General features: G+C 39.4%; 1 protein-coding gene across 1 annotated transcript in view; it reads left to right on the top strand.

Moving 5' to 3' along the window:
- GDA (guanine deaminase) overlaps nucleotides 1-25,504 on the top strand; it is an 82,219-nt gene that overhangs the window by 46,213 nt on the left and 10,502 nt on the right. The window contains exons 4-10 of the mRNA XM_037061673.1: nucleotides 6,064-6,151; nucleotides 8,331-8,436; nucleotides 10,119-10,146; nucleotides 11,338-11,445; nucleotides 13,962-14,069; nucleotides 15,861-15,958; nucleotides 18,282-18,349. Of these exons, the coding sequence (XP_036917568.1) occupies nucleotides 6,064-6,151; nucleotides 8,331-8,436; nucleotides 10,119-10,146; nucleotides 11,338-11,445; nucleotides 13,962-14,069; nucleotides 15,861-15,958; nucleotides 18,282-18,349 (604 nt within the window). The remainder of the gene's footprint in view (nucleotides 1-6,063; nucleotides 6,152-8,330; nucleotides 8,437-10,118; nucleotides 10,147-11,337; nucleotides 11,446-13,961; nucleotides 14,070-15,860; nucleotides 15,959-18,281; nucleotides 18,350-25,504) is intronic.

Raw genomic sequence — 25,504 nt, 5'->3', positions numbered from 1 at the left:
TCTCCTAAAGTGATGGCTATGTGATGATGACATTATTATAAGCCACATTTCATGACCAGTTATCCTGCCAGTTCCCTTGTCTTACATCACTCAAGCCTTAAAGAATAAAAAACAAGTGTTATCATTTAGACACTTGCCCCACTTAATTATACATTCAGTGTAATTGTGGATCTTACATATCTGGCATGTGTCCTCATGACACCGGAAAAACTGAGAAGGACTAAAGCTACATATGGACTTGCCAGTGCATTGTGTTAATGAACTGTGTTAACTACACCAAATCTTTTTATTTTCAAACTTTATTAATACCTTGCATTATTCTAAAAATGGTTTGAGATATCTTGAAATTGCATGGTACCCAACAAAAGCAAATGAGTCACAAAATCATGATAAAGGAGAAAAGAGGGGAGGAAAAATAAAATAAAACCAAGAGGTAAATGCATGCCATATTTTTTTGTCACAAATTTGGCTTTAAGTGTCTAGCAGCTGACCCACAGAGGGAAATCAGTTTTGAATTCTACATTGTCTGTGTGGTTTAAAAATCACACAGTGATTGTTAATCAGACAGTCAGACAGTGTGATTGTTAAGGGAAATGAAGCATATCTATTTTTCATACTGAAATTTAAGAAAATTATACACAGTATTCCAATATAGTTACATGCTATATTGTCAAAATCCATATATTGTCAAGGTGCTGTAGTATCAAAAAGTCCAGATATACCAGTGTTTTATGTTTAGAGAGAGTATCTAGAACTATGTGTCCTTTGGGCCATACTCCATAAGTTTTATTTCTAAAGTCAGGGATTTGGAATAACAAATAGGTGTTATCTCAAAAAGTATTTGCAGTTCATGCAGCCAGTGTTTCTGATTATGAGCAGGACCACACACTGTAAGAGCTGCATGGGCCAAGGGTGTGGCTGTGTGAAAAATAAGGTTTGTTAACTAGAACGTGTCCTTAGGCTGAAGACTGCGCCTGGCAATGCATAGGGGTGCTGTGCTAAGGCAGTACCCACGAATATTATCAAGACAGTTTCGTTTTTTATTTTATTCCTCAGAAAACAGTTCTAGATCTATCTTTCACCAAATGGGCAATCAAGACCAGAGTTTTGCACCATAGATTTTGACAACTATGGGTAGTATTTCCACTGTCATCATTGCTAAGTAGCTGAAATTTCCCATTTTGATTCATGTTTAAGCCCAGGTTTTAGAAAGGTATTTAAATTTTTGAAAATTTAGAAAACGTCTAATTATATTTCCATTCAAATTTGAAGTTTATTTTACTCTGGTTAGTGAATATAATTTTTATGATTATTTTTCTTGGCAATGAATTGACTACTAGTTTATGACACAACTAAAGGTCAGTTTTTATGGATATCTGCACATGACACTTTTTACACCTCTATTAGACTAAGTTGTAGATGTATTAAGCAAGTCTTCTATCATTTTTCTATCATTTTTCTATCATTTTGCAGCCTGAAGTTAGGGGGACCTATCTTCCTGGCACTGGAACCTGGGCTGGGTGGTCTGGTGTGAGGCTGGGGTCCTTTGCTCCTGAGGTATTTTTCCAATTTTTACCCACCATTTGTGGGTGTGGAACTGCTCATTCTGCAGTTCTACATTTCCATGTGTACCCAAGTATCTTGGCATATCCCCCCTCCTACCCATCTGGATGAATGTGATTTCTTTAATTTTTTGGTTGTCAGATTTCCATACTACTCAATTTTCTGATGATTCTGGGTAATAGTTGTTTTGTATTTTAGCTGCAATTTTTGCTGTGGTTGAGTGAGGAGGTGAGCCATGTTTACCTATGCATCCATCTTGACCAGAAGTCTCCTCCGAGTTTTACTTTTTTGTTAGCTATTTGGATCCCCTTTCTTTTAGATTCATTCTTTATTTTCTTGGAATATATATCTGATAATTCTTTTTCAGTAAAGTGGGTGATGAATACTTTAAATCCTTGAATTATCAAAAATGGTTTTACTTTGTTCTGACTCTGAAATCATGCGCTTTCGTCATAGAGAAAATTGTATTTGAAATATCCATCAGCATCCAATGTGCTGGTGTTAATCTGATTCTCATTCCATTCTGGCTAATTTGCTGGCCTTCAGGATATTCTGAAATTTCACTTATAGATTTGTTTTCAGTTCATTATCTTTAATAAGTAGTTCATTCAATATGAGAACCTCTGTCTGTCTTTCAATTAGGGAATTTCCCTTTCTCTGTGAATATATTCTTCCCTTCAATCTTCTCTTTTTTGGTAACTTTTATCAGAAAAATGTTCAAACTCTTATATCTCATTTTATTTCTTTTAAAAATAACTTCACTGAGATATAATTTACATATCACATATTCACTAATTTTAAGGCAACCATCACCACAGTCCAGTTTTAGAAGATTTTTATTAGTCCAAAAGTTTCTTTATGCCTGTTGTATTATATTCTTCAAGAACACCATAGTCCAATTTTGCAAGTCACTGATTCACTCTGCTGTTATAATAGCCTGTCCTTTTTCAAGGACATCATGTCCAATTCTATTTGTCTAATAATACTAATTTTAGTTCATTTATCTCTCTTGTTGCTTAGTCATTCAGCTTCCTCAGGTGTTCATTCAATATATATTTACTGTGTACACAGGCTGCAGACACTCCAGGAGTCACTGGAGATTGAATTTGATGTCTGTGTCACGGTATCAGCTTTCCTCCTGGACTTGTGATTCTGAGACACAGCTCATCCTTGTCTGTAGTTGACAGGTTCTAATCATCCTCTATTGACAGCCAGATGCATTTTATTTCATGTGCAAAGTGTCTTAAAGTTTGAAAAGATTGACATAAAATTCCAGCTTTTCAAATTCTCTTGTCCTTTGGGACTGACTAACATCACTGGGCTCTCATTTGCTTTTTTCAACAACTAGCTGATGCAGAGTAGAGACTGCTGTCTGAGATATGCGGCATGCTATTCCCTGTTATTTAAGTTCAAAGTATTTTTCCCCTCAGGGACTCTCTTTTAATTTATCCTACAACCTTTCTATTGACTTTCAAATTTCACTTATAAAACTTTTACTTTTATGGAACTATTGTTCTTTGATTTTCATAGCATTTTGTTCTTGTCTTATGGATACGATATCTTCTTTAATCCTTTCAGAATGTTAACCATATTGTTTTTAATCTTACTTCTATCTGATCCTGTTTCTTCCAAAGTTTTTTTCTAGAGTTTTTTCTTCTCCTCCTCCTTTTCACAGCGGCTCTCCTTCAGTGTCTGTTGAAGCTTGAGCATATGTTCATAATTAAGTTTGATACTTTAAGGTGTCAGTTGGAAGATCTGGGTGGGGGTAGTTCTTGTTTACTAGGGAACTTGTTTACTAGTGAAATACTAATCCATTTCTACAGAGTACATCTCTCTTGCAAGGAACAGATTATGCATAATTGGAAGAGGGTCCTGCAGTGCTTCATCATCTGTAGACAGACTTTGAGCCAATTCCCTGTTAACAAGACTTCTGGCCAAGATGGAGGCATAGGTAGACACACTGTGCCTCCTCACACAACAAAAATAAGGACAACAAAAATTTAGAACAAAAAGTACAACCAGTACTGACAGAAAGTTGAACTGTATGGAAGTCTGACAGACAACCAAGGAGTTAAAGAAGAAACATTCATCTAGACCAGTAGGAGGGGTGGAGTCAGATGGCTGGGTGGATAGGGCTCATGGCAAAGTGGGGCTGGTGGACCCTGGGTGCGCAAGCTGGCAGCAGTTGGACCCAGGAGGTGCTGGATTGTGGAGGGGCATGGCGCACAAGGAGGCTGGCAGACCTGGCAGTCCCACATTCGCACACAGATAAACCAGGTGAGATTGGGGAGCAAGACAGATCATGCAAACCAGGGTCCCAGCTCGGGGAAACAAAGCCTCAAATCACCTATTGAAAAAAATCTGTGGGGATTGAGGTGCTAGGAGAGACTCCCAGCCTCACAGAAGAGTTTGTTGGAGAGACCCACTGGGTCCTAGGACATACACAAACCCACCCACCTGGGAATCAGCACCAGGAGGGCCCAGTTTGCTTGGGGATAGTGGTAGAAGTGACTGAAATCTGGCAGAGAGGGAAGTAAGTACCTATTCCCTCTAGGATCTTTCCCCCACATACAGTGTCACAACCCAGCCACTGGGCTGCGCCACCCTGGTGAACACCTAAGGCACCATTCCTCACTATGTAACAGGCATCTCAAAACAAACAAACAAACAAAAATGGCCCAGGTGAAAGAACAGATCAAAACTCCAAAACAAATACAACCAAGTGATGAAGATATAGCCAACCTATCAGATGCACAGTTCAAAGAACTGGTGAGCAGGGTGCTCACAGAACTGGTTAACTTTGTTTGCAAATTTGATGAAAAAAATGAAGGCTATGCTAAGTAAAATAAAGGAAAATGTACAGGGAATCAATAGTGATGGGAAGGAAACTAAGACTCAAATCAATGGTGTGGACCAGAAGGAAGAAAGAAACAACCAAACAGAAAAGAATGAAGAAACAAGAGTTCAAAACAACGAGGAGAGGCTTGGGAACCTCCAGGATATCTTTAAGCATTCCAACATCTGAATTATAGGGATGCCAGAAGGGGAAGAGGGAGAGCAACAAGTGGAAAAGTTATTTGAACAAATAATAACAGAGAACTTCCCCAGTCTGGCAAAGGAAATAGACTTCCAGGAAGTCCAGGAAGCTCAGAGAGTCCTAAAGAAGTTGGACCCAAGGAGGAACACACCAAGGCACATCGTAATTATATCACCCAAGATTAAAATGAAGGAGAGAATCTTAGAAGGAGCAAGAGAAAAGGAGATATCTACCTACAAAGGAGTTCCCATCAGACTGTCAGCTGATTTCTCAAAAGAGACCTTATAGGCAAGAAGGGGGTAGAAAGTAGTATTCTAAGTCATGAAAGGCAAGGACCTGCATCCAAGATTGCTCTATCCATCAAAGCTTTCATTTAAAATGAAAGGGCAGATAAAGTGCTTCTCAGATAAGGTCAAGTTCAAGGAGTTCATCATCATAAAGCCCTTATTATATGACATATTAAAGGGACTTATCAAAGAAAAAGAAGATAAAAAACATGTATAGTAAAATGACTATAGCAAACTCACAATTATTAATGACCACATCTAAAACAAAAACTACAAACTAAGCAAACTAGTAGAACAGGAAGAGAACCACAGAAATTGAGATCGCATGAGAGTTAGCAACAGGGGAGTGGGAGGAGAGAGGGGGGAAAAGGTACAGAGAATAAGTAGCATAGATGGTAGGTAGAAAATAAACCCTCCCAGGGGGAGGGCAAGAATAGTATGAGAAATGTAGAAGCTAAAGAACTTATGACACAGGCACATGAGTTCCTGTGGGGGAATGTGGGTGGGAGGGGGTGTGCAGGGTGGAGGGGAATGAAGGGGGACAACTGTAATAGCATAATCAATAAACTATATATTTTTTTTTAAATTTCCTGTTAACCACATGCTTCTCTCTCTTTCTCCTCCTAAGTTGCACTTAGGATCTCGTCCATATTCTTTGTCTTCCAAGGGGATGTTGAAATGTTTCTTCTGTTCATGTCCCTTCTTATGTTCTTCTGTTGGGTGATAAATTTTATACTCTTTTACTGTTATTTTAGTGGAAGTTTGCTCAGGAAGAGACATAGATATATGTGACCAATCTGTCAGGATGAACTAGAAGTCTGGCTGAATTCTTTAATGCTGTAATAAACAGAAAAATCTCATTTATTCACTCCTATATGCAATAAATTTTACATATGCTTACACAAACCTAAAAAATAAAGAATTAATTAGCATCACATTTCATGAATTCTGCAAAACAGAACTGTGTGAATCTAGGAAATGAGAATTACCAACTTCTCCAGCTCACACTTTTCAAATGTCAGTCATGCCAATTACCTTAACTGTAGTTCACATTGAGATGACTTACCTTTAAATAAAAACACTTTCAAATTAAAAACTAGAATTTTATTTTCATCTGTATGCTCCATGTGACTTTCTCAACACACGCGACTCGTGGTTTTTGTGATTTATTTTTAGAGGAGAACGCTGAAGAATGGAACAACCACAGCTTGCTACTTTGCAACAATTTACACGGACTCATCTCTGCTCCTTGCGGAAATTACAGGTGAGGAGAGGAAAGCATGATCTATGGGTACATCCAACAAAGCCAGCCAGGCCATCTCTGGCAGTGAGTTATTCTTGTGGGCAGTCTTGGTGTTTAATTACTGGAATTTGAGCATTGCATTTCTTGCAAGTAATTAGGTGTCTGTGTATTACTGTGGCCCCTGAATGTTTTTTATTATTTAAGTATTTGATTATTTACTTATGATTTTTGGCTCCAGAATGATGTGTATTAATCTAGGGCTTTTTGGAGTGGGTTTATTAATTCTGGTGATAGCAATAGTGTGTTATAGTCAACAGATATATCTTGGCTGTTGGTTAGGCTCTGGGCACTGTGCAAATTTCTGGGAACAAAATGAAACAGCACATAGTCTCTGCCCATAAACTGCCAGATAGGACTAATTGATTAATAACTACACACATTGATTTGTAACTTTAGGAACAGCTGTAGTGCTCTTACTAAGTTGGCTGGCATCATGCAAAGCACTCTACATGGATTATGTCAGCTAAGCTGCAAACAGCCTTCTGAGGCAGTTGTTACATCCTCGTGTTTCAAATGGATAAACCAATGCTCAGAGAGGTTATAAAACATACCCAAGTCACACAGCTAATCAGCAGAGCTGGGACGTGAATTAGGTTGATGATTCTGAAACTTGTATACAATACAGTGCCTAGTATATAGCAGCTGCTCAGTAAATGCTGTTGGCTGATATGATGACACTACTGCTTGCTGACCAAGGTCATTGATGCCAAAGGCCTGAAACATGATGCTGAAAATAATTATTGCTTTTTTTTTGGAGGAGACCCAGAACTGGAGCATCTAGGAAGACTTCCTAGAAGGGAAGAGATTTAAAAACTTGGATCTGAAGGAAAGATAAAATGGAGAAAGAGGAAAATGTTCTCCAGACAGGGGAAATGTCATGAGGCAGGATGTCTATAGTGGACACTGGAAGTAGGGAACAGAGTAGCTGAACCAGGGGGCAGGATTCATTGCATGGAGAGTGGGGTGGGCGAGCAGGTTGGGTGGATTGGATGCTTCAGACTAAAGAGAATACACATCAAAATGCTTGTTCTCATTTTTGAATATACATCAAAAACTCAAAGAAGGTTTTGAGCTAGATGAAATATGAGATGAAGGTAGTATTTTAAGAAAGAGTAATCTAACGGCCAATTATTAAAATGAATTACAGGGAGAGACAGAGGCAGAAAGACTTCTGTAAGACCCTTATAACAGAAGTGGAGACATTGCAAAAAGAATTAACAATGCCCAAAGTACACTGACCTTCCTAACTGAGATAGAATTCCTCTAGAACCTCTATAGAGGACTAGGTTAGTGCTAAGAGCTGCTAGTAGGACTAAATACAATTTTTGTTACAGGTAATAAAATTGGCATAGCTACAGTTAAGAATAGTGGCAATATCTTGTCTAAGCATGTGCCCAATACCTTATGTACATGACAGGGTGTGTTCCTTCTAACCCTGCCCTTAGCACAGGACATTGAACACATAGCCATTTAGACCTTAAACCCCTTAATACCTGCTATCCTGGAAGTAACAGAGGAAGAAAGAGTCAAGTTCAACCAAGGCTGTCAAACTCCAGTGCCCTTTTTCTTATCACTAGACCATGCTGCTTTTTCTGTAAAATGCAAGAAAAGTATAGAGAGGGACTCAATGCATGGGGTAGGGTAAGAAATGGGAAGGAAATTGTGAGCCATGGACAAAAGAGAAGGAATAAAGAAGAAAAAGGTGTAGACATGTTGACTTGTCAACACTTGTCTACATGTCTACATGTCTACCTTGACATGTTGAATAGAGCGTTTCACCAGGGCCTGAAGCTGTCCCCTCCTCATATGATAAAATGGGAACAAGGATAGTTATGACTTGAGGAAAAATGTAGACAACCTGTATAAGCAAAGGAAAAAGCTGAATAATAAATACAAAACACCCAATTATTGCCTGACCAGCCTGGAAGTGGGGGTGGTGGTGGTGGTGATTGAAGCAATGGATGGAAGACTATTTATTACTTGCAGATCTTAGTGGGGTTTTGTTGTTGTTATTCTTCTTAATGGATCATCTTTAACATTCTCATCTAGGTTTTCATAATGATTTTAAATTTTTAAAAGTCTCAGAAGAGATACTGGGTGGGAAAGACATGTGACTTTAGATTCTTTTTGTGTGCCTCAGATAAATTTGGGCAGCGGGCATTTGTGGGCAAAGTCAACATGGATATGAATGACACTTTTCCGGAATATAAGGAAACCACTGAGGAATCAATTAAGGAAACAGAAAGGTACGTTTGTCTTGATTTGTCTGGAAGGCATCCCCTCCACTGCCCTGATGGAGGTGGAGATACGGAAGAAACTCTGCACCAGGTGAAATGTGCACAAATGTTGCAGTGTTCCTGCCTTCATGAAATTCACTGGGTCCTTTAAAAAAGTTGCATGCCAATACTACTTTTGTATAGCAAATTATAGCTTAAAGCTTCTGGGAACTTGTTACAGGAGTTCTAGGGTAAGCCCCTACATAAATAGAGGGATTCTTTTTTGACGTGACAGATTTACCCTCTCTATTATAGGCCTGGTCTTCTCCTGTGTATTGGACCTGCTTTAAGTGTGTGTGTGGCCTAGTCATTAAATTACAGTTGACCCTTGAACAACACAGATGCGAACTTTTTATCTTACATTGGGAAATTCTACTGGTCCTATTGATATCTTTTCTACATTCGTTTTTTTACTACACTTGATCTTAGCCAAAAGGCCGAGAAGTGATACACATTCCTTTTTTTTTAAAGATTTTATTTATTTATCTTTAGAGGGGACGGGAAGGAGAGATGGAGAGAAATATCAATGTATGGTTGCTTCTTGTGCGTCCCCTGCTGGGAACTGGCCTGCAATCCAGGCATGTGCCCTGACTGGGAATGGAACCACAGTCCTTTGGTTTGCAGGCTCATGCTCAATCCACTGAGCTACACCAGCCAGGGCTCTGTATTTCTTCTATGGCTCTTCCATAGTGCTTTAAGGATTTGGTGAAGAATTGTGTTGTATGACACTCAATACTCAAGAAATATACATACAAGAAATTTCTTTAGATTTAAATATTCTCCAAGTCCAAACATATCCCAGTGCAAGTTTTAGAAGTCCCACTTTTCTTTATTTCCTGGGCTTCCTTCACCTGAATGTGCCCTCTGAACAGGAGGCCAGGGGGCTGTCACCTGCTCCCAGGAATAAGGAAGCAACACCTTCCCCTTGGTCATCAGCTCTACTTTTCTGTGAATTTATGTTTGTGGTCATTGTAAACCTTAATTTGCATTTTATTCTGAAACAAAGGCACACTGAAGGCAGGAAGCTCTAACTAGAAAACATTACAAGCCAGGGCAGAATTAGCCTTTTTGTAGGCCATGCAGATACCACCATCCCTGCAGCTATCATTGGTAAGATCTCCACCCCCACCCCCGTGCGCTTCGCACAACCAACTCTGACCTTTTTCTTCTGCCTTACTCCAAATCCAGGTGGAGTAGGACGCTGCCTTAGGAATAAAGGAGGATATTGTGTGAGCAAGTAGCTTCCACTTAAGGGAAATCAGGAGCAGAGGGCCCCATGGCTTCTAAATGCTTCCAGGTGCACAGGACTCCAGGAGTTTAATATCCCCGGAGCATCACATACTGCAATATTCCCCCGAACCGAGCTCAGGCTGGGAGAATGGCGTGAATGCTGTGGGAACCCTTGTGAACGGCCCAGCTGATGTTACATGATAAAATTGTGCTTCCCTGTGATTTTGCGCTCCATCTCTGCGAATGAGAAAGCAGAGTAATTACTACTTGTTAGTCACGAATTAGTGGTGGTGAAACACGTGCAGTGTTGGAAATGTTTGCATGGGAAACAGGACATGGAAAGATCATGTTTTTAAGATTAAAAAAAACCTGTTTTTGAAAAAGCCTAAATTTCTAACTTCCCATTCGTTGTGTTCTTTCAGATTTGTTTCAGAAATGCTCCAAAGGAACGTAAGTAAACTTGCTTGCAGTTTGTTTTTGGATTCCCTTTGTCTTAGCTATAGGATTTGTTAAGAAGTTGCTTGGCAGAGAATAATCTGTGTATGTTTGGTTTATCCCGTGCTTGCAGAAGTGTTTTCCTAGAACTTCAAATTATTTTCACGGTGAACCTGTCAGCTCAGCTCAGTAAGGTTGGGCACGTTTTGCTTTCTCGGTGGTTTTCTCTCCCTGTCTTCTGGGATCTTCTAATTCCATAGGGCTGTTCGCTACAGAGGCAGGGGATGGCTGCGTGGCTGTGGACAGACTGGGGGCACCTGGAAATGGAGGCATGGTGTTTGTTGGCTATGTTAATGTTGGCCCTGGCCTGCTGTGGCCCCTGATGGGGTCCGCCACACAGGTGGTGTCCAGCCCCGATGCCCCTGCCACAGGCTGTCTTGGTCCATATATGTACGTGTGGCATGTCGCATGCCTGCAGGCCCTCAGCCAGGCACCCCCTTTGCAGGCCTTGCAGCTACTGAGCCTACGGAGGCAGAGCTGTTTTCTGCCCCATCCCCAGCAGGCTGGTTCATGGTTCCACAGTGCAGGCTCTTTGATTGGCAAGCCAGACCCTTCCCTGACCATCTTTTGAAGTCTGATCGGAAACCATAGGGAATCTGAACATGTCTTTTAATTTAATCTTGGAGACTTGGGCAGAGCTTGGTGGATCCTTATTCTCACCATCCTTCTATGAGGTCTTCTTTCCTGCTCAGACCCTCACCTCGGGTGACATCAGAGACAGTTCTTCAGCTAAACAGCCTTCAGGGGTGCCATGGTCAGCACACCTCCCCAGGATGCAGAAAGGGGAATAGGCCACTGCCTCACCCCTAGACTCCCCCACCCTCTCCTTTGAAAGTTCTCCTTTTGCCTCTCTGTTCTTTTCCTAAAGGCCACCAGAGTGGGTCTCAACTGAGCCTTCCTGTGAATGTGGAGCCGCAGGTGGCTATCATTTGGGACAAGATCTTCTTCCATTGGACTCGGTGCTACAGAATGTACTCTCCTGTGTCCTTAACCATGAGTTGTTTCCATGAACCCCGGCACTTCCACCCAATCTTAGAAAGGAGGACTGTTCCCAAATATCAAGACATAAAATCGCCTTGCTGTAGAATATGCTACGCATTCATGATACCCATAGTTTCCTTATCAACTGTTGTTGATTATTTCCAGTATCCTAGAGTGAAGCCCATAGTGACGCCACGTTTTGCCCTCTCCTGCTCTGAGAGGTTGATGAGTGAACTTGGAAAAATTGCAAAGACTCACGATTTGCACATTCAGGTGGGTATTTTTCTCCTGTTCATGCCTCAGTCCGGATCTGGAAGACTTTTCAGTATCCTGCATTCTGGCAGTGATCTCCAATTTTTCTACTGAGATCTCCTAGAGATATGGCGTTATGGCCTTTACAGATGTCATCTCAATGTACTTTAATTTCCCCATTAAGAAACATGAAGTTCCTTTTCCTCTCGGTGGTTCCTGGTCGAGCATGCAGAGATGAGGCCACCGTAAGCAACTCGGCAAGCTCTATGACGGAGTGTGTATTTGTCTGTAGGATGCATTTAATGCATTTCTTGTCTACTTCTCTTTCTTTTGATGTTTTCTCTGCATTCAAGTCCTTCATGTTTGAAGGAAACACCTATTACTTAAAAAAGCAATAAGAACCTAATTTCCACCTTACAAAATGCATTGAAAAGACCCTTTGTTCCAAGTTTCTTAATTTCAAATCAGGAACAAAAAGGTATGTTTTACTTTGTCATTAAGCAGTTGCAATTTAGGAACAAAACACCTTTTAAAGCTTCCAACTGGATTAAAATGGGAAGTTGGGAACTCCTCTGCCCCGCCCCCTGCACAGTCCTAGCTTCATTACTTACTGCACTAAAATTTCCTCTCTGAGGAGTTGGCTATCTCCTCAGAGCTATCTCCTTTGTTATAAACAAAGGGCAAGTTGGGGGGAAAGGCAGCACATTGATTCTGTATCATTTGTTGGGTGGAGGGTGTTTTCTTTTTTCTGAGATTTACCTTGATAGGGCTTATTAATGGTTCTCATCTTTGCCCATTCTCTTTTTCTGTTCATTTTCTGTAGTCTATGATTCTTGAATGTTTGGTTCAATCCCACACAGTTGTAGGGGAGAAAAAATTTTCCACAACCTGCTTAGGGTGTTTGTCTGGGTCTGAAAACTAAACTAACAAAGATAGGTTAACAGAAGAAAAGCATGCACATATATTTAGTGTACATTTTCCAGGATGGAGCCTTCACAGGAAATGAAAGCCCAGAGAAACAGACCTGAGCAGTTTTTGCCAGGCTTCATGAAGAATGCGTGGTCAGGGAGGCATGTGATAGGTTAAGGAATAGGAGGTAAGTGTAAGGAACTTAGCAAGGCCTGTTTGTTTGGATTCTTCTTGGCTCCCTTTGTCTTCAGAGATAAGGATGCTCCTGTCCTCTGGATGTAAGACGGGCATCTCTCTCCATGGTTGTTACGACCTGTTCCAGGGAAGGCAGGGTGGGGGCGGGGACCACCAGAGTAACCTTCCTGCTTCTTCCAGTCTCAAACTCCTTCAGCTTAAAAAGGGATTTTTCATCATGTCAAGATGCCACATTTGGGGGTGGTATGTCCTGACCCCCATCCACACATAACAAAAGCAAGTATATCCTAGCTGGGGGAGGGTTGTCTGTATGAGTATATATATGTATTTATTCAAATTTATCAAAATGACACAAATCATCTGGTTGTCCTTTCCTCTCATCTGATGCCCATGCATTTCTTCAGTGCTCTGGGCTTTCCCAAAGCTCATCCCATAGGGGGAACACTGTTTTTGGAACATTGCTGTGTTTTTTTATTTATTTATTTGGCTATTCATATTCTACCTCACGGAGAGAGGGAAATGGCATTGCAATTCTTGGGAGTGGTAACTTGCTCATGAGTTTTTCCCCCCATAATATCTATTCACCACCAGAGAGGTAGGTGTGTTACACTTAAGTGTTGTGACTCAAAAACACATGATGTGCTCTCAGGTTTTGCAGTGCCCGGAGAAAGACTGGTGTGGGAGCTGGGACTCACTCACTCTGCTTGCATGTGGATTTTTATGGGCTCTTTCTGGATGACTGCAGGATTGTCTAGCTTAGTTGTTTTCAAATTATTTTCTCCAGAAGAACTTATTCTGGACTCCAAAAAGTGGGGCTGAATAGAGACAGGTTTCCAGAGTCCCAACCCTGCCTCATCCTGAGAGGCGGCTTGTTTACGTCTTTTACATAGTAGATCTCCATGAATTTTTAGCAGAATAACATCCAAAGCTAAAAGAATTTGGAAAATTACTTATCTACCCCAACTCTTTCATTTGAGAGATGAGGAAATAGGCACCCAAAGAAAAGAAATGACTCACCCTGAGACATTAGGGTCAGAATTTTGGCTAAAATTCAGCTCTTTTTATTCAAATTCCCCTGAACTCTTTTCTTAAATGGCCAACACCAGAAGAGGTAGGTGGGTGAAAAGCTAGACTCTTAATTCTCTCCAAGGAAGACTTATTATTTTTGTGTGTTCTTGCTATAGTTTGGAATTTGAAAACAGTTTGTTGGAAGAATATTACACAGGTTAGAACATTACCTGTTTGTCTAATTACATATTCATAGTTTCTTTATATGATTATTTTAAATGAAACACATGTACAGTCTTCCTTACCTTTCTATGCAGTGCCTCACATGGGCAGGTAGAAACCATCCACACCATTTTGGGGTAGGAAGCATAATTTCTAATGGCATTTTATATTAAAAATTGAAAATAGTATTTCTTTTCTTGCAGAGCCATCTAAGTGAAAATCTTGATGAAGTTAAAGCTGTGGAAAAGTTATACCCCAATTACAAAAACTATACAGATGTGTATGATAAAAACGGTCTTCTGACAAACAAGGTAAATTGCATATCATGACGTAGCTGTGTCAGATAGGGCATTCGTACCTAAATTTCAAATCCCAGCAGTGCCCTTCAGACTTCTATGACACACCTGTGTTTCTCAGGCTAGAGTGAAACTCAGAGTGTGCATACCCGTGTGTGTGCATAGTTTAAAGTGGGCCTGAGCTTCCATCCCAGTAAATAAATGTAAAGGCTTCACTGAGGGTGGGAATGTCATTTGGTCCAAGGACGTTTTGCTGGTATTTATTAAAATGTAAATGTGCGTTCCTTTGAGTCAACAAGTCATTTCTAAGGATCCGTTCTGTAAAGACCATGAATAGGGATGTTTATTCCATATGAAAGTTAAAAATAGCTCTCACTGGGGATTGTTTCGATTATAGAACATACGTGATTAGAATTTTATCCAACATTCACAAAGCATGAGGCGTGCAGGCTCACCACGTTTTTCGAGGCATGTGCACACAGGTGTGGGCGCAAGCTTACTCAGAAAATCATGTCCCACGGATGCACATTAGACGCTCAAGGCGATTCTTCCCGAGGAAGAGAGCAGAAGGACCTTTTCCTTTTTATTTTTAAACACTCTGAGATTGCTTGTATGAATGTGTATTGTTTTTATAATCAAACGTTTTTAAGTAATTAAAATTGATATGAGTGAGGAGAGACCTCATTAGAACAATCTGCCCCTTGGCCTTGGCCTTCAATGAAATGTACAAGCGGCAGGAAGAATTTAATTATGGCAGCCAATAAATTCTTAGGAACTTTGTGAATGGAGATGTGAATGTGACTGATTTGAAAGGTTAATATTCAGCATAAATCTTATAAATGCTACACATTAATCTTCACTCTCCATTCCATATATTTGCATATGATTAATAAATTAACCTTCCATTTGCATGCTAATTTGATTGGCACAGAGGTTAGGAAAATTATATTTTAATAATAATTCTGTGGCCACCCAGCCATGCCTCCCAAAGGAGAAAGCTGTTAAGATTCAAGTTCTATACTGAGGGGAAAAGAATTCTGAAAGAGTGAAGTCTTATTCAGGAAAAACCACAAATATTACCAAGACTAAAAATTAAGAGAAGTCTCTTATGTGTACAGTGCCTGCCTTCTGGGATCAGTTTTGATTTCTAAATTCATGCTTGTAAGGTATTACATTTCCTAATTTTTATGAAAATCTAAATATAGGAGATGAAATAACTAAAGTGTGTTTGGGTATGTGTCACAACCATGGGCACCTCTAACTAGGGCAGAAATAAAGAATAGTTCTTCCCAGGATCACTCCTGTAGCTTCCGTGTACTGAGACAGGAAAGCTTACTTCTAGAAAGTTTGATTAAAACTGGAATAAGCACAGCCCCACCAGATGCCCACTAGATTTAGAAAAGAAAGTAACTTGGTTGTTTTCTAAAGTAGACATGAAAGAGCCACAATATCTTCATAATATCTCCATAATATCATAGGAGGGATGTCCTATGCTGTAGATGACCTGGATCAACCCTCCTTATTTTATAGATTTAAAAAGTGAAAAAGGTAAGATCTATAAATTGGTGGACACTTTTTGTAACCCAGTGTTTTTACAGGCTTTTTCTGAGATGTGACTTGTGCTGAGTGATTTTATACAGACAGGTAATTATGTTCTCATTACCACGCTAACAGACATCTCCATGTATGTGCTGACAGAAACAGATGTCACAGCTTCTATGTGTCCCTATAATGTGTTGTTGTGAGTGAGGACTAACTTAAGCATTTTTAAGCGGTAAACTCCACACAGAACACTCTTCTCTCCAGACAGTGATGGCACATGGCTGCTACCTTTCTGCAGAAGAACTGGATGTACTCAAGGAAAGAGGAGCGTCGCTCTCGTCTTGTCCCAATTCTAACATATCGTAAGTAGGCAGTTATTGATTGATAGATTATGAATGTTTGGGTTGCAAAATAGCAGCCTTTGTTTTCTCTGTCATTCCTCTAGTATCTCTCTTCTATGGTTATGTTTGACTGGGACAGGGACTAAATAGACAACTACCTTTGCTGTGGTGGGGAGAAAGAATACAAAACACGACTTTTTTTTTGCCGAGTATGCATTTGAAGAGCACCACATCTCTTAAAATTTCTGAGCTTACACCAAACAGGAACTTGGAATAACACCAGAAAGAGTTCCAAACCAATAACATTCAGAATTTCAGACTGAAAGGGCACATATGCCAGCCAGCTGTTCAGGGAGAGGGTGTTCACTTCCCATTACTTTGTGCTGTGCAAGCTACTAGAAACAGACGAGAGGAAACAATGCAGCGCTACTGGGAGCCAACGTGCCACACACATTACATGCACCTGCTGGATCTGGCCGGATGCCAGTTCAGATAAAAGAGACCTCGCCCTATTATAGTTCACCAGAATTCAAAAGCTTTATTTATGAGTTTACATTCTGAAAGATTATATATCCACAAGTGAATCTGATGAAAGTTGTGGCCTGGATCTTCAGAAAAAAAAAACCCAGAGATAGAAACATACTGGAGCTAATTTCAGGGAACTCATAGACCCCGTGATGCTGTTTCATGGGTCAAGAATTCATGGTCCAGAGTTAGAGACAGAGAGGAGCTCTCATTGCTGGTGTTAGTCATCCCAGGACAGAAGCTGCTTCCTCTTAGAGGCAGAGTCGGGTGGATCATCCATATATTCACTCAAGACATTGATTTAGCTCCTGCTAGATTTTAGTTTTTGAAGGGTTACTTTGTAGTTTTTTTTTTACTGTGTGTTTTTTTATTTTGAGTTCTTGCAGAAGCAGACCACAAGGCGAGGACTCACACACAAGTAGTTTATTGGGGAGGTGAGCCCAGGAAGCACCTTTAGTGAGGTAAGGCAGGAAGTCAGTAAAGAGTGCATCATTAACAAGTTACCAGGATGGGCTCCTGGAATTTAGTCCTTCCAGAAAACTCAGGGAGCCAGTGTACAAAGCAGACCTCCAACTCATTCTGCTCAAGGGGTATGGGATTTGGGCTAGTTATACCCGCACATTCATCAGTTATTGTTGGGCACCTGCTGGGTGGGGCAAAAAGGCATTGATTCCTCGGGGCTTCTGACCTTCTCCAAACCAGGGAAGAGTGGGTCCTAGCAGCAGAAGTGAGCCTTCAGCAAAGAGTTGGAGATGCTGGCAGTCAGAAGTCCAGTGACTTTGTGAATGAAAAAGTTATATATCAGTGTCAGTATGGCAAGGGCACAAGAGGCACAGTGATTTATTTCTGGAGTGTGTCCAGGGGCTTCCAGTTTTCTGAGAGTGGTAACACATTACAGAAACCCTGCCTCTGTTCAGGTTAGTGACCATAATTATGGTCTAGTGGCCAGGTAGGGGAAGGGTCTAACATCCCTTGTGTTAGTTACAAAACATCTAAATTAAAAAAGATCCAAATTAAGGTTTGAAGTTAAATTTCTTTGTAGATACATTTCTGTTTAAATGGTCACTGCTATTCTTTCTTTGACAACTTTGAGAGATTTACTGTGTGTATATTGGGGCTTTGAAAATGACAGTTACGTGTGTATTTCAGCAGACCACTTTGACCTTTGCATCTTTTCAAGCTTCTAAGGGTCACTTTAGTCTTCCTTTATTTCCTTAGAAAGGGCAGCATATCTATTAAGCTCAGGATCACAAGGTCCAGAATTCAATTCAGGAACCACCTGTCCTAGCTGCTACTGTCCTCAGCAGCCACATTTGAACTGTCAGGTCTGGAATCACTAGCCTGCACCCTGTTCCCCAGTTATACCACCCATATTTTATCTTGAAAGTTGCTGTTCATTCAGGGTAACAGATTATTCCAGATGGACAGGAATGGCTATGCTTTATAATTTCTACTTCCTAACATAAGAGGATGGGTTGGTTAAGGACATAATAAAGATGGGTAAGACTTTTAGACTAATCATAAGATTTAATTTCTTCACTTATCTTTCCTCACAAATGATCCCCTGCTTTTCATTTTTGCTCTTGCTTCCCTGTATCATCCTAAGATTAAGCTCAGTGCAAAGGTTCAAACTCCTTTACGATCTATTTTTACTGCAGAACTCGGATGGTCTGATTTGACGAATGTGTGGGGGGGTGTCCACATTAGCGCTGATGTGATGGAGAACACCGTTTTCAGTGGCCTCCCCATCACCATTGTTAGTGTCCTTCTGTTGGACCCGTGCAGGTCTCCTTGTTCTGACAGTCTCCTTTCTCTGCAGGATCCGAAGCGGCTTTCTCAATGTGTTGGAAGTGCTGAAACATGACGTGAAAGTAGGACTGGGTACAGGTTAGTAGTCCCCTGTTTGGAGCCACGGCAAAGTGGCTGATGAAGTGCATAACTTCCTAATGTGACTAACTTTCACGTTACAGTGCCATGCTTAAAAATTAGTTTTATTTTCTGGTACTAATATCTTGAGCTAATAAAATAGTGATGTTGGAAACAAGGGAAGACTCTTTGATGTCATTAACCTTCTGAAAGCTATTATTTGTATTTATTATAAAGGGTAAGTGCTTCTCAGGTGTTTCAGAGATTCTTTATAAAGAGTCCTTGATGTTTTTTTCTCTTTTGTCTTGGCCTTCTGGCTAAGCTTTAAAAGTGTGGATTTGTATGATTTTAGTTTTCCATAAGTGTGCCATCCCACATACTGTCTCAAAAGAAAATGGTTTGACCTTGCCGTAATAGTAAGCACCAATTCAATCCATGCCAGCATTGAGAACTTTGAGTTATGTTAAGTACTTGCTTTGCACTTAAGCAGTGTTTAATAAAGTGAGATTCCTTTTCCATGGGCAATTTGATATTTGCTTCTCAGTGGCTGATAAAGTGATGGTATCTCTTTTTTTTCACAGTACATTTTAATGATTTTTCCTGAGCATGCGCAGCGCTACTCACTTTGAAAATGTGTGTTAGACCCAAATGTCTAGGCATCTCCACTGTGAACCTGTGTTTATTAATGTGTATGAAGGAACTAAATGTTTTTTAAAACTGAGTGTGGACACAAGGACTTTTTTCCTATTCTTCATGCACTCGTGCCCCTGATCTTGAAGAGCATGTTGACAAAGATGGTTGTCATCACTTTCTGCAATAACTCAAGTCTCAGTTAACTTTATACTAAGTAATTCCTCAGTAAGACACACAATAATTCAAAGAGGTTTATTAATATTTTAAAATAGGTATGCTAATTTAGAAGTTTCCCCCAATTTTATGTGACTCAAAGGAATTGAGATTTTTTTAAAATATATTTTATTGATTATACCATTACAGTTGTTCTATTCCCGCCCTTCATTCCCCTCCACCCGCACACTCCCTCCCCCACCCTTCTCCCCCCCTTAGTTTATAACCACGTGTCTCAAGTTCTTTAGGTTCTATATTTCCCCCACTATTCTCACCCTCCCCCCTATCTATTTTCTACCTACCATCTATGCTATTTTCTGTGCCTTCTCCCCCTCCCACCCCCCTGTTTCTAACCCTCCCTGTGTTCTTCATCTCTATGGTTCCACTCCTGATCTAGCTGTCCTCTTGGTTTGCTTTTGTTTTAGGTTTGGTTGTTAATAACTGTGTGTTTGCTGTCCTTTCACTGTTCATATTTTCATCATCACCAAGCCCTTATTATATGAAATGCTAAAGGGACTTATATAAGAAAGAGATGATGGAATTGAGATTTTTAAAAATTCTAATTAAATATTTGAATCATGGAGATTGTATAATACCTAGATACAGTAACAGATGGTAATGCAGGAAACCAGCCATTTTACCTTAACAGAAAAGCTTTAATGGATAAGAAAAGAATGGCCAAGACTTTTTGTTACACACTTTATTAATGAAAAATTTAGCAGACATACAAAATAAGGTAGGCAGTGCTTTCAAATTTTCTGGGAGTTTTGTCTCTATAATTTAAATTCATCACATGACTTCTAGTTCTTGATTTTGGGTTGTATAGCAATGGCCTTAAACGTTTAGGTAAAGCTTTACTTGCCATTTATTAGCTGTAAGATATTGAACAAATTAATTTTCTAAGACTTCATTTTCTAATTTCTATAACAATAACAATTGTAATCATATCTATCTTACAAGCTTGTTTTGAGGCCTCAATGAAAAAAGTTCTTGAGAAGTGGTTAGCACGTATCTGACACATTGTACTGGTCAACAAAGATTGGCTTGAAAGGTAAAGGGCGATGTTGGTATATCGACCAAATGTTTGATTAGATATGATGTATTTGCTTATTAAGTTGGAGAATGCGTTTTACAGGATCTCTGCTGTGGTAGCCACTCTGTGTTCCACTATTTTCTAAAGAGGACCTTTGTNAATTTCTATAACAATAACAATTGTAATCATATCTATCTTACAAGCTTGTTTTGAGGCCTCAATGAAAAAAGTTCTTGAGAAGTGGTTAGCACGTATCTGACACATTGTACTGGTCAACAAAGATTGGCTTGAAAGGTAAAGGGCGATGTTGGTATATCGAACAAATGTTTGATTAGATATGATGTATTTGCTTATTAAGTTGGAGAATGCGTTTTACAGGATCTCTGCCGTGGTAGCCACTCTGTGTTCCACTATTTTCTAAAGAGGACCTTTGTGTATGAATTTACCCTTCACTTGTAGACTATAGAAGATTGTTTAACCTGATATGAGGGACAGAAAACAGTTTCAAGAGCAGTCCATTTATCATACCTATAAGAAGGGTAGGCTTATCTGGACTTGCTCAAGTATTAGAGGAAAACCACGGAAGCTTTACAACCTGCACTGCAAAACAAGAGAAAGCAGTATCAAGAAGAATAAAAGGATGAACATATTTCTGAACATAATTTACTTCAGGATCTAGAAGAAATTTTCAGAAAATTGCCATCATCCTTACAGTACAAGAAGACTATAAAAATACCACAAGTTGTGGTGGAAAAGAATTTTTTTAATGAAAGAAGAAAAAGCAAGAACATAAGAAGCATGTAGACTCATACACACCTGGAGGGAGAGGAGTAGATGCTCAATCTATTTAGAGAACTCTTTGGGAGTTTCTTATACACTTAAATATTAATCCACACATGACCCAGTAATTCCATTTTGGGATTTACCTGAGAGACATGAACAAGTTTGCTAAAAGAATTGTACAAGAATGTTTATACCAGCTGTACTCATGACAGCCCCTCCTCCCCACCTCTCTACTCCTCTTCAAAGCAAAACCTCTTCAGAGTGCAGCCCCACGCTGCTACCGTTTCCTAGGCTCTCTTCCATTCCTCCACTCACTTCAGGCTGGCTTCTTGCCCCAGCCTCCATGGCAATGATCCTTGTCCTTTCTCCCTTGCGCTATTACCCCTGTGATCTCTTGCTGCCAACTGCAAAAGACATCATCCTATATTTATGATCCTGGACTTCTGAGCCATAGTTGAGTACTCTCTCCTTTGTCCAAACAGCCTTATATTGGATTCAGTGAAACCACACTGTAATTATTTCCCTTATTCCTCTCTCTCCAGCCCTTCTTTATTTTCTTTGAAGGTCTTTTCCTCTCTCCCTGGCCACTCAACGCTCAGTCCTAGGCTCTCTCCTTTTTTGCCTTTATGCTTTCTTCTTAAGAGACTTCATTCAAAAACATGGCCTTACATGATTACATGTGTGCAGATGACTCTGATTTTTGTATGTAGCTCAGATTTCTCTTTGAATCCCAAACTTGTATTTTCAGTTTCTTAGTTTCTCCTTTCTCTTTGACTCCTCCTCATAGGTCTTTCACAGTTTATTATATCCAAAACATGTTTAAGCCTGGTTCTTTTAAATGGCTTTCCTTTTCAGAGAATTCAGTTTCTCAAAGTGGAAACTTAGGCCTTGTCTTTGAGACCTTCTTCCCTTCCACCTCTCTCCCATGTCTAAGCCAGTGCAATGTCCAGCCTCACGACTCCTTTATAGCTCCTGAATCTATACTCTTTTTCCGTATCAGCCACCACTCCCTAATGCAAGCTGCCATTGTTTCCAGCCTGAACTCTTGCACTGGCTTCCTAGTCCATCTCACATTCATCTTGGACCCTTCTAATCCAGTCTCCTCTTTTGAAAAAAATCACAGTGGACATCTGACCATTGCACGCCCTCCTCCTTACCACCCTTAAGTGGTATTTTGAATAGGCAAACTTCATTAAAGGGCAACAAAGCTCTGCATGGTGTGACACCTATCTACCTCTCAGCCCCATACCCTACCACTCTCACCTCCTTACCCAGGCTATTTTTAAATTCCCTCCATGAATCACACTCCCTCCCAGCAAAATGCCTTTGTGCATTCTGTTCCTGTGCCTGTAGTGCCCTTTATATCTCTCTTTACATGGCGGAGTTCTTCTCATTTTTCTCTTAGTTTGAATGTCATTGCCTTAAAGAGGTCTTCTCTGACCATCCTGCCTAAATGGGCTTTCCACCTTCCCTAACACTAATGGAACAAAATGTCTAGTTAACATTTGTTTGTTTATATGTCTCTTTTCTTTCTCCTCTACTAGCTGGTTAGCTCATAGGGAGCCCATAAGGTCTTTTTATGAATGCTTAAATAAGTCAAGCACATAGAAGGTGCTCAGAAAATGAATGTCAATAAATGAATGAATGCATACAAAGTGAACACATACATATAAAATCATTTTCTTCTATGTTTTCATTGCCCTCTGGCTCACATTTCTACTCTTGTATGGTTTGCTAGAGTCCTCTTGTAAATAGTGTGTCCTTATGCTGACTCTGGTAAGCAAATAATAGTGCTACTCTTTATCATGATGCTAGAGGGCATGGGTTTGAGGATAGATTTTTCTGGGAAAATGCATCCATTTTCTCCACCATTTCTCCATGCAGTTTCTATACTTTAGTCCTCATCCCCGTCTCCAGCATTTGTGTTACTTAATTGGATTTTTCAGCAACTGTTAAAATAGGTGATGTTGCTTCCATTTTCTGAGAAAATTGAGATTCACAGTTAGTAAGTAATTGACCAAAGGTCAACAAATCAAAAACAGATCTACAGTCTAAAACCAGGTGAATAAAATGTGATGTTCATTATCTCTCTTTTCAGCCCCTCACACTGCCTCTTGTTAGATGATAAAGCAGGGATTCTGCCTTCACTAATGTGTTGCAGAGGGAGGAGAAACCACCAAGCTCACCATGCAGGGCACCAATCAGAAATTTACTGTCACAATGGAAATCCCAGGAAGAAAAGCTTGACTATGTGCCATGGTTTATGCAGCCCAAGGTTTATTCTTTGATCTGCACAGTATTGTTCCTTTGTTAATGTAACAACCAGAAGAGGACAGGGTGATTAAATCATCCTATAAGGCAGCAACATAATAAGCTCTGAAAATTTTTTCAGTAAATTCCATAGCATTGTTTTTCATCTATCCTTACTCTTTCTATATGGACAGTTTGCTGAGATATAGAGGAAAATATGACTTTCCATAACATTTTCTATAACATGTTTTTATAACTGCAAGTATTTAAATCTTCCATGTTCATACAATCCTAATGGCCTTGCTTTTGTTTTTCTGTTTTCCTCTGTTATTAGCTGTTTCAGTCTTTATGTTCAGTCTTGAAATATATGTTCAGTCTTTATATGTTGTCATTTCATATAGTGATAGCATTTTCATTGAACTTTTTCTATTCTAGCAATAAAGGAAAAACAGTAGACAAAGTATTTCAAAGCTTAATGTGCATTATTCCTAAATCTCATTTGTTTTCTATGGTAAATTTAATGCTATGGTAAAATGAAGGTTTACTAGATGGCTACTATAATGGACTAATAATGTAAATAGATGTCATGAAACTTGTGAAGAAAGTGGATGATCCTCAGGCAGTACTGTTCTGGTTAAAGAAAAATTCATGAAAGTTTATCTAAGGACATGGAAAACAGTGAACATAAAATTGAACATAAGTTTAGGATTGTTACTTAATAAGCTATTACTTTTGCAATATTATATATATAATATATATAGAAATTACTTTTGATATATATATATATATATATATATATATATACACATACATACACACACACACATACTTTGAAACAACAGAAAGGACCCTTGAAATAGAAAGTGTATTTTTTACCTATACTTTTCTCCTAATAAAACATGCTAACTTACTTGGCTTATTTATTCAAACCCATATAATACCTTCTACATTTTTTCTTGTTCTTCTAGATTTGTCAAAGGTAGTATTTCAATTTAAATATGAGGGACTTTATTTTTTAAATTATGAAAGATCTCATTCCTCATCTAATGATGCTAACAAACATGTTAGCGGTCTACATCAGCATTGCTCACTTATATATGAATTTCCCAATATATATCAATTCATTCTAAAAGCTCTGCCTCTAAAATTATTATAAGGAAGTGCTTTCTTAATTTTCAAAGCTCTCATCTGAATTAGAATAAAGGTAGGACAAATTATAAGAGCATAGAATTGTGAGCTTATTTTAAATCTCATGTTATTTAAATTATCTTTATAACTAGGCAGACATATTTGACCAACTTCTGTGAGAATTTAGGGATATTCAGAAATAACTTTTTCTTTTAATTTCATTAACCATTGGTCATTGCACTGGACTGAATTGTGCCCTCCCCAGCTCCCTCCCTGAAAAAATGTTCTGTCTACCTAGAACATGTAAAAATGACCTTGTTTGGAATGAAGGAAGGTCTTGGCAGATGTAATAAAGGTGATGAAATCATTCTGAATTAACGTGATTCTTAAATCCAATAGTGAATGTCTTCTAAGAGACAGGAAAGAAGAGTCACGTAAGGACCTGGGGGAGAAGGCCGTTTGAGGATGGAGGCAGGAACTGGAGATACAGTGCTGAGGCCCAGGATTGCTAGGAGCCACCCACGGCTGGGAGAAGTGAGGAATGATTGTTCCCTAGAGCCTTTATCGGGATCATGAGCCTGCGAACACTTTGACTTAAGACTTCTGTCCTCCACAGCTGGGACAGAATAAATTTCTACTCCTTTATGACCCAAAATTTGTGGGAATTCTTTGCAGCAGCCCTAGAAAACTAATACAGGTGTACATTTGATACTAATTGCCTGCTTTGAGTTCCTTTACATGTTAACCTGTGTCTATTCTATATTTACAGATAAGATATTTTATTTGAAGTATATTAAAGACTGACTATCTGTCACTAAAACAAACAAAAACTCAACCTATTAAGAGATACAAACTGGTAGCTACAAAATAATCATGGGGATGTAAAGTACAGCATAGGGAAGATAGTCAGTAATATTACTATTGCAATCATTACTATTGTGCACGGTGCCAGGTGGCTACATGAAATGTTGCAGGGATCACTTTGGAAGGTATATGATTGTCTAACCACTGTGCTATACACCTGAAACAATGCAAAATAACATTGAATGTAAGCTGTAATTGAAAAATAAAAAAAAACTTATATATTTAATACTCCATTTGTCTCACAAGGTTACTGTTTTGGCTTTATTTTGTCT

The sequence above is a fragment of the Sturnira hondurensis genome, unplaced genomic scaffold (genome assembly GCF_014824575.4).
Source record: "Sturnira hondurensis isolate 20B ecotype Veracruz unplaced genomic scaffold, ASM1482457v3 Scaffold0013515, whole genome shotgun sequence".
In the NCBI taxonomy this organism is placed as follows: Eukaryota; Metazoa; Chordata; class Mammalia; order Chiroptera; family Phyllostomidae; genus Sturnira; species Sturnira hondurensis.
Note: the sequence above shows the minus strand (reverse complement) of the source record. Positions and strands in the feature narration are given on the sequence as shown.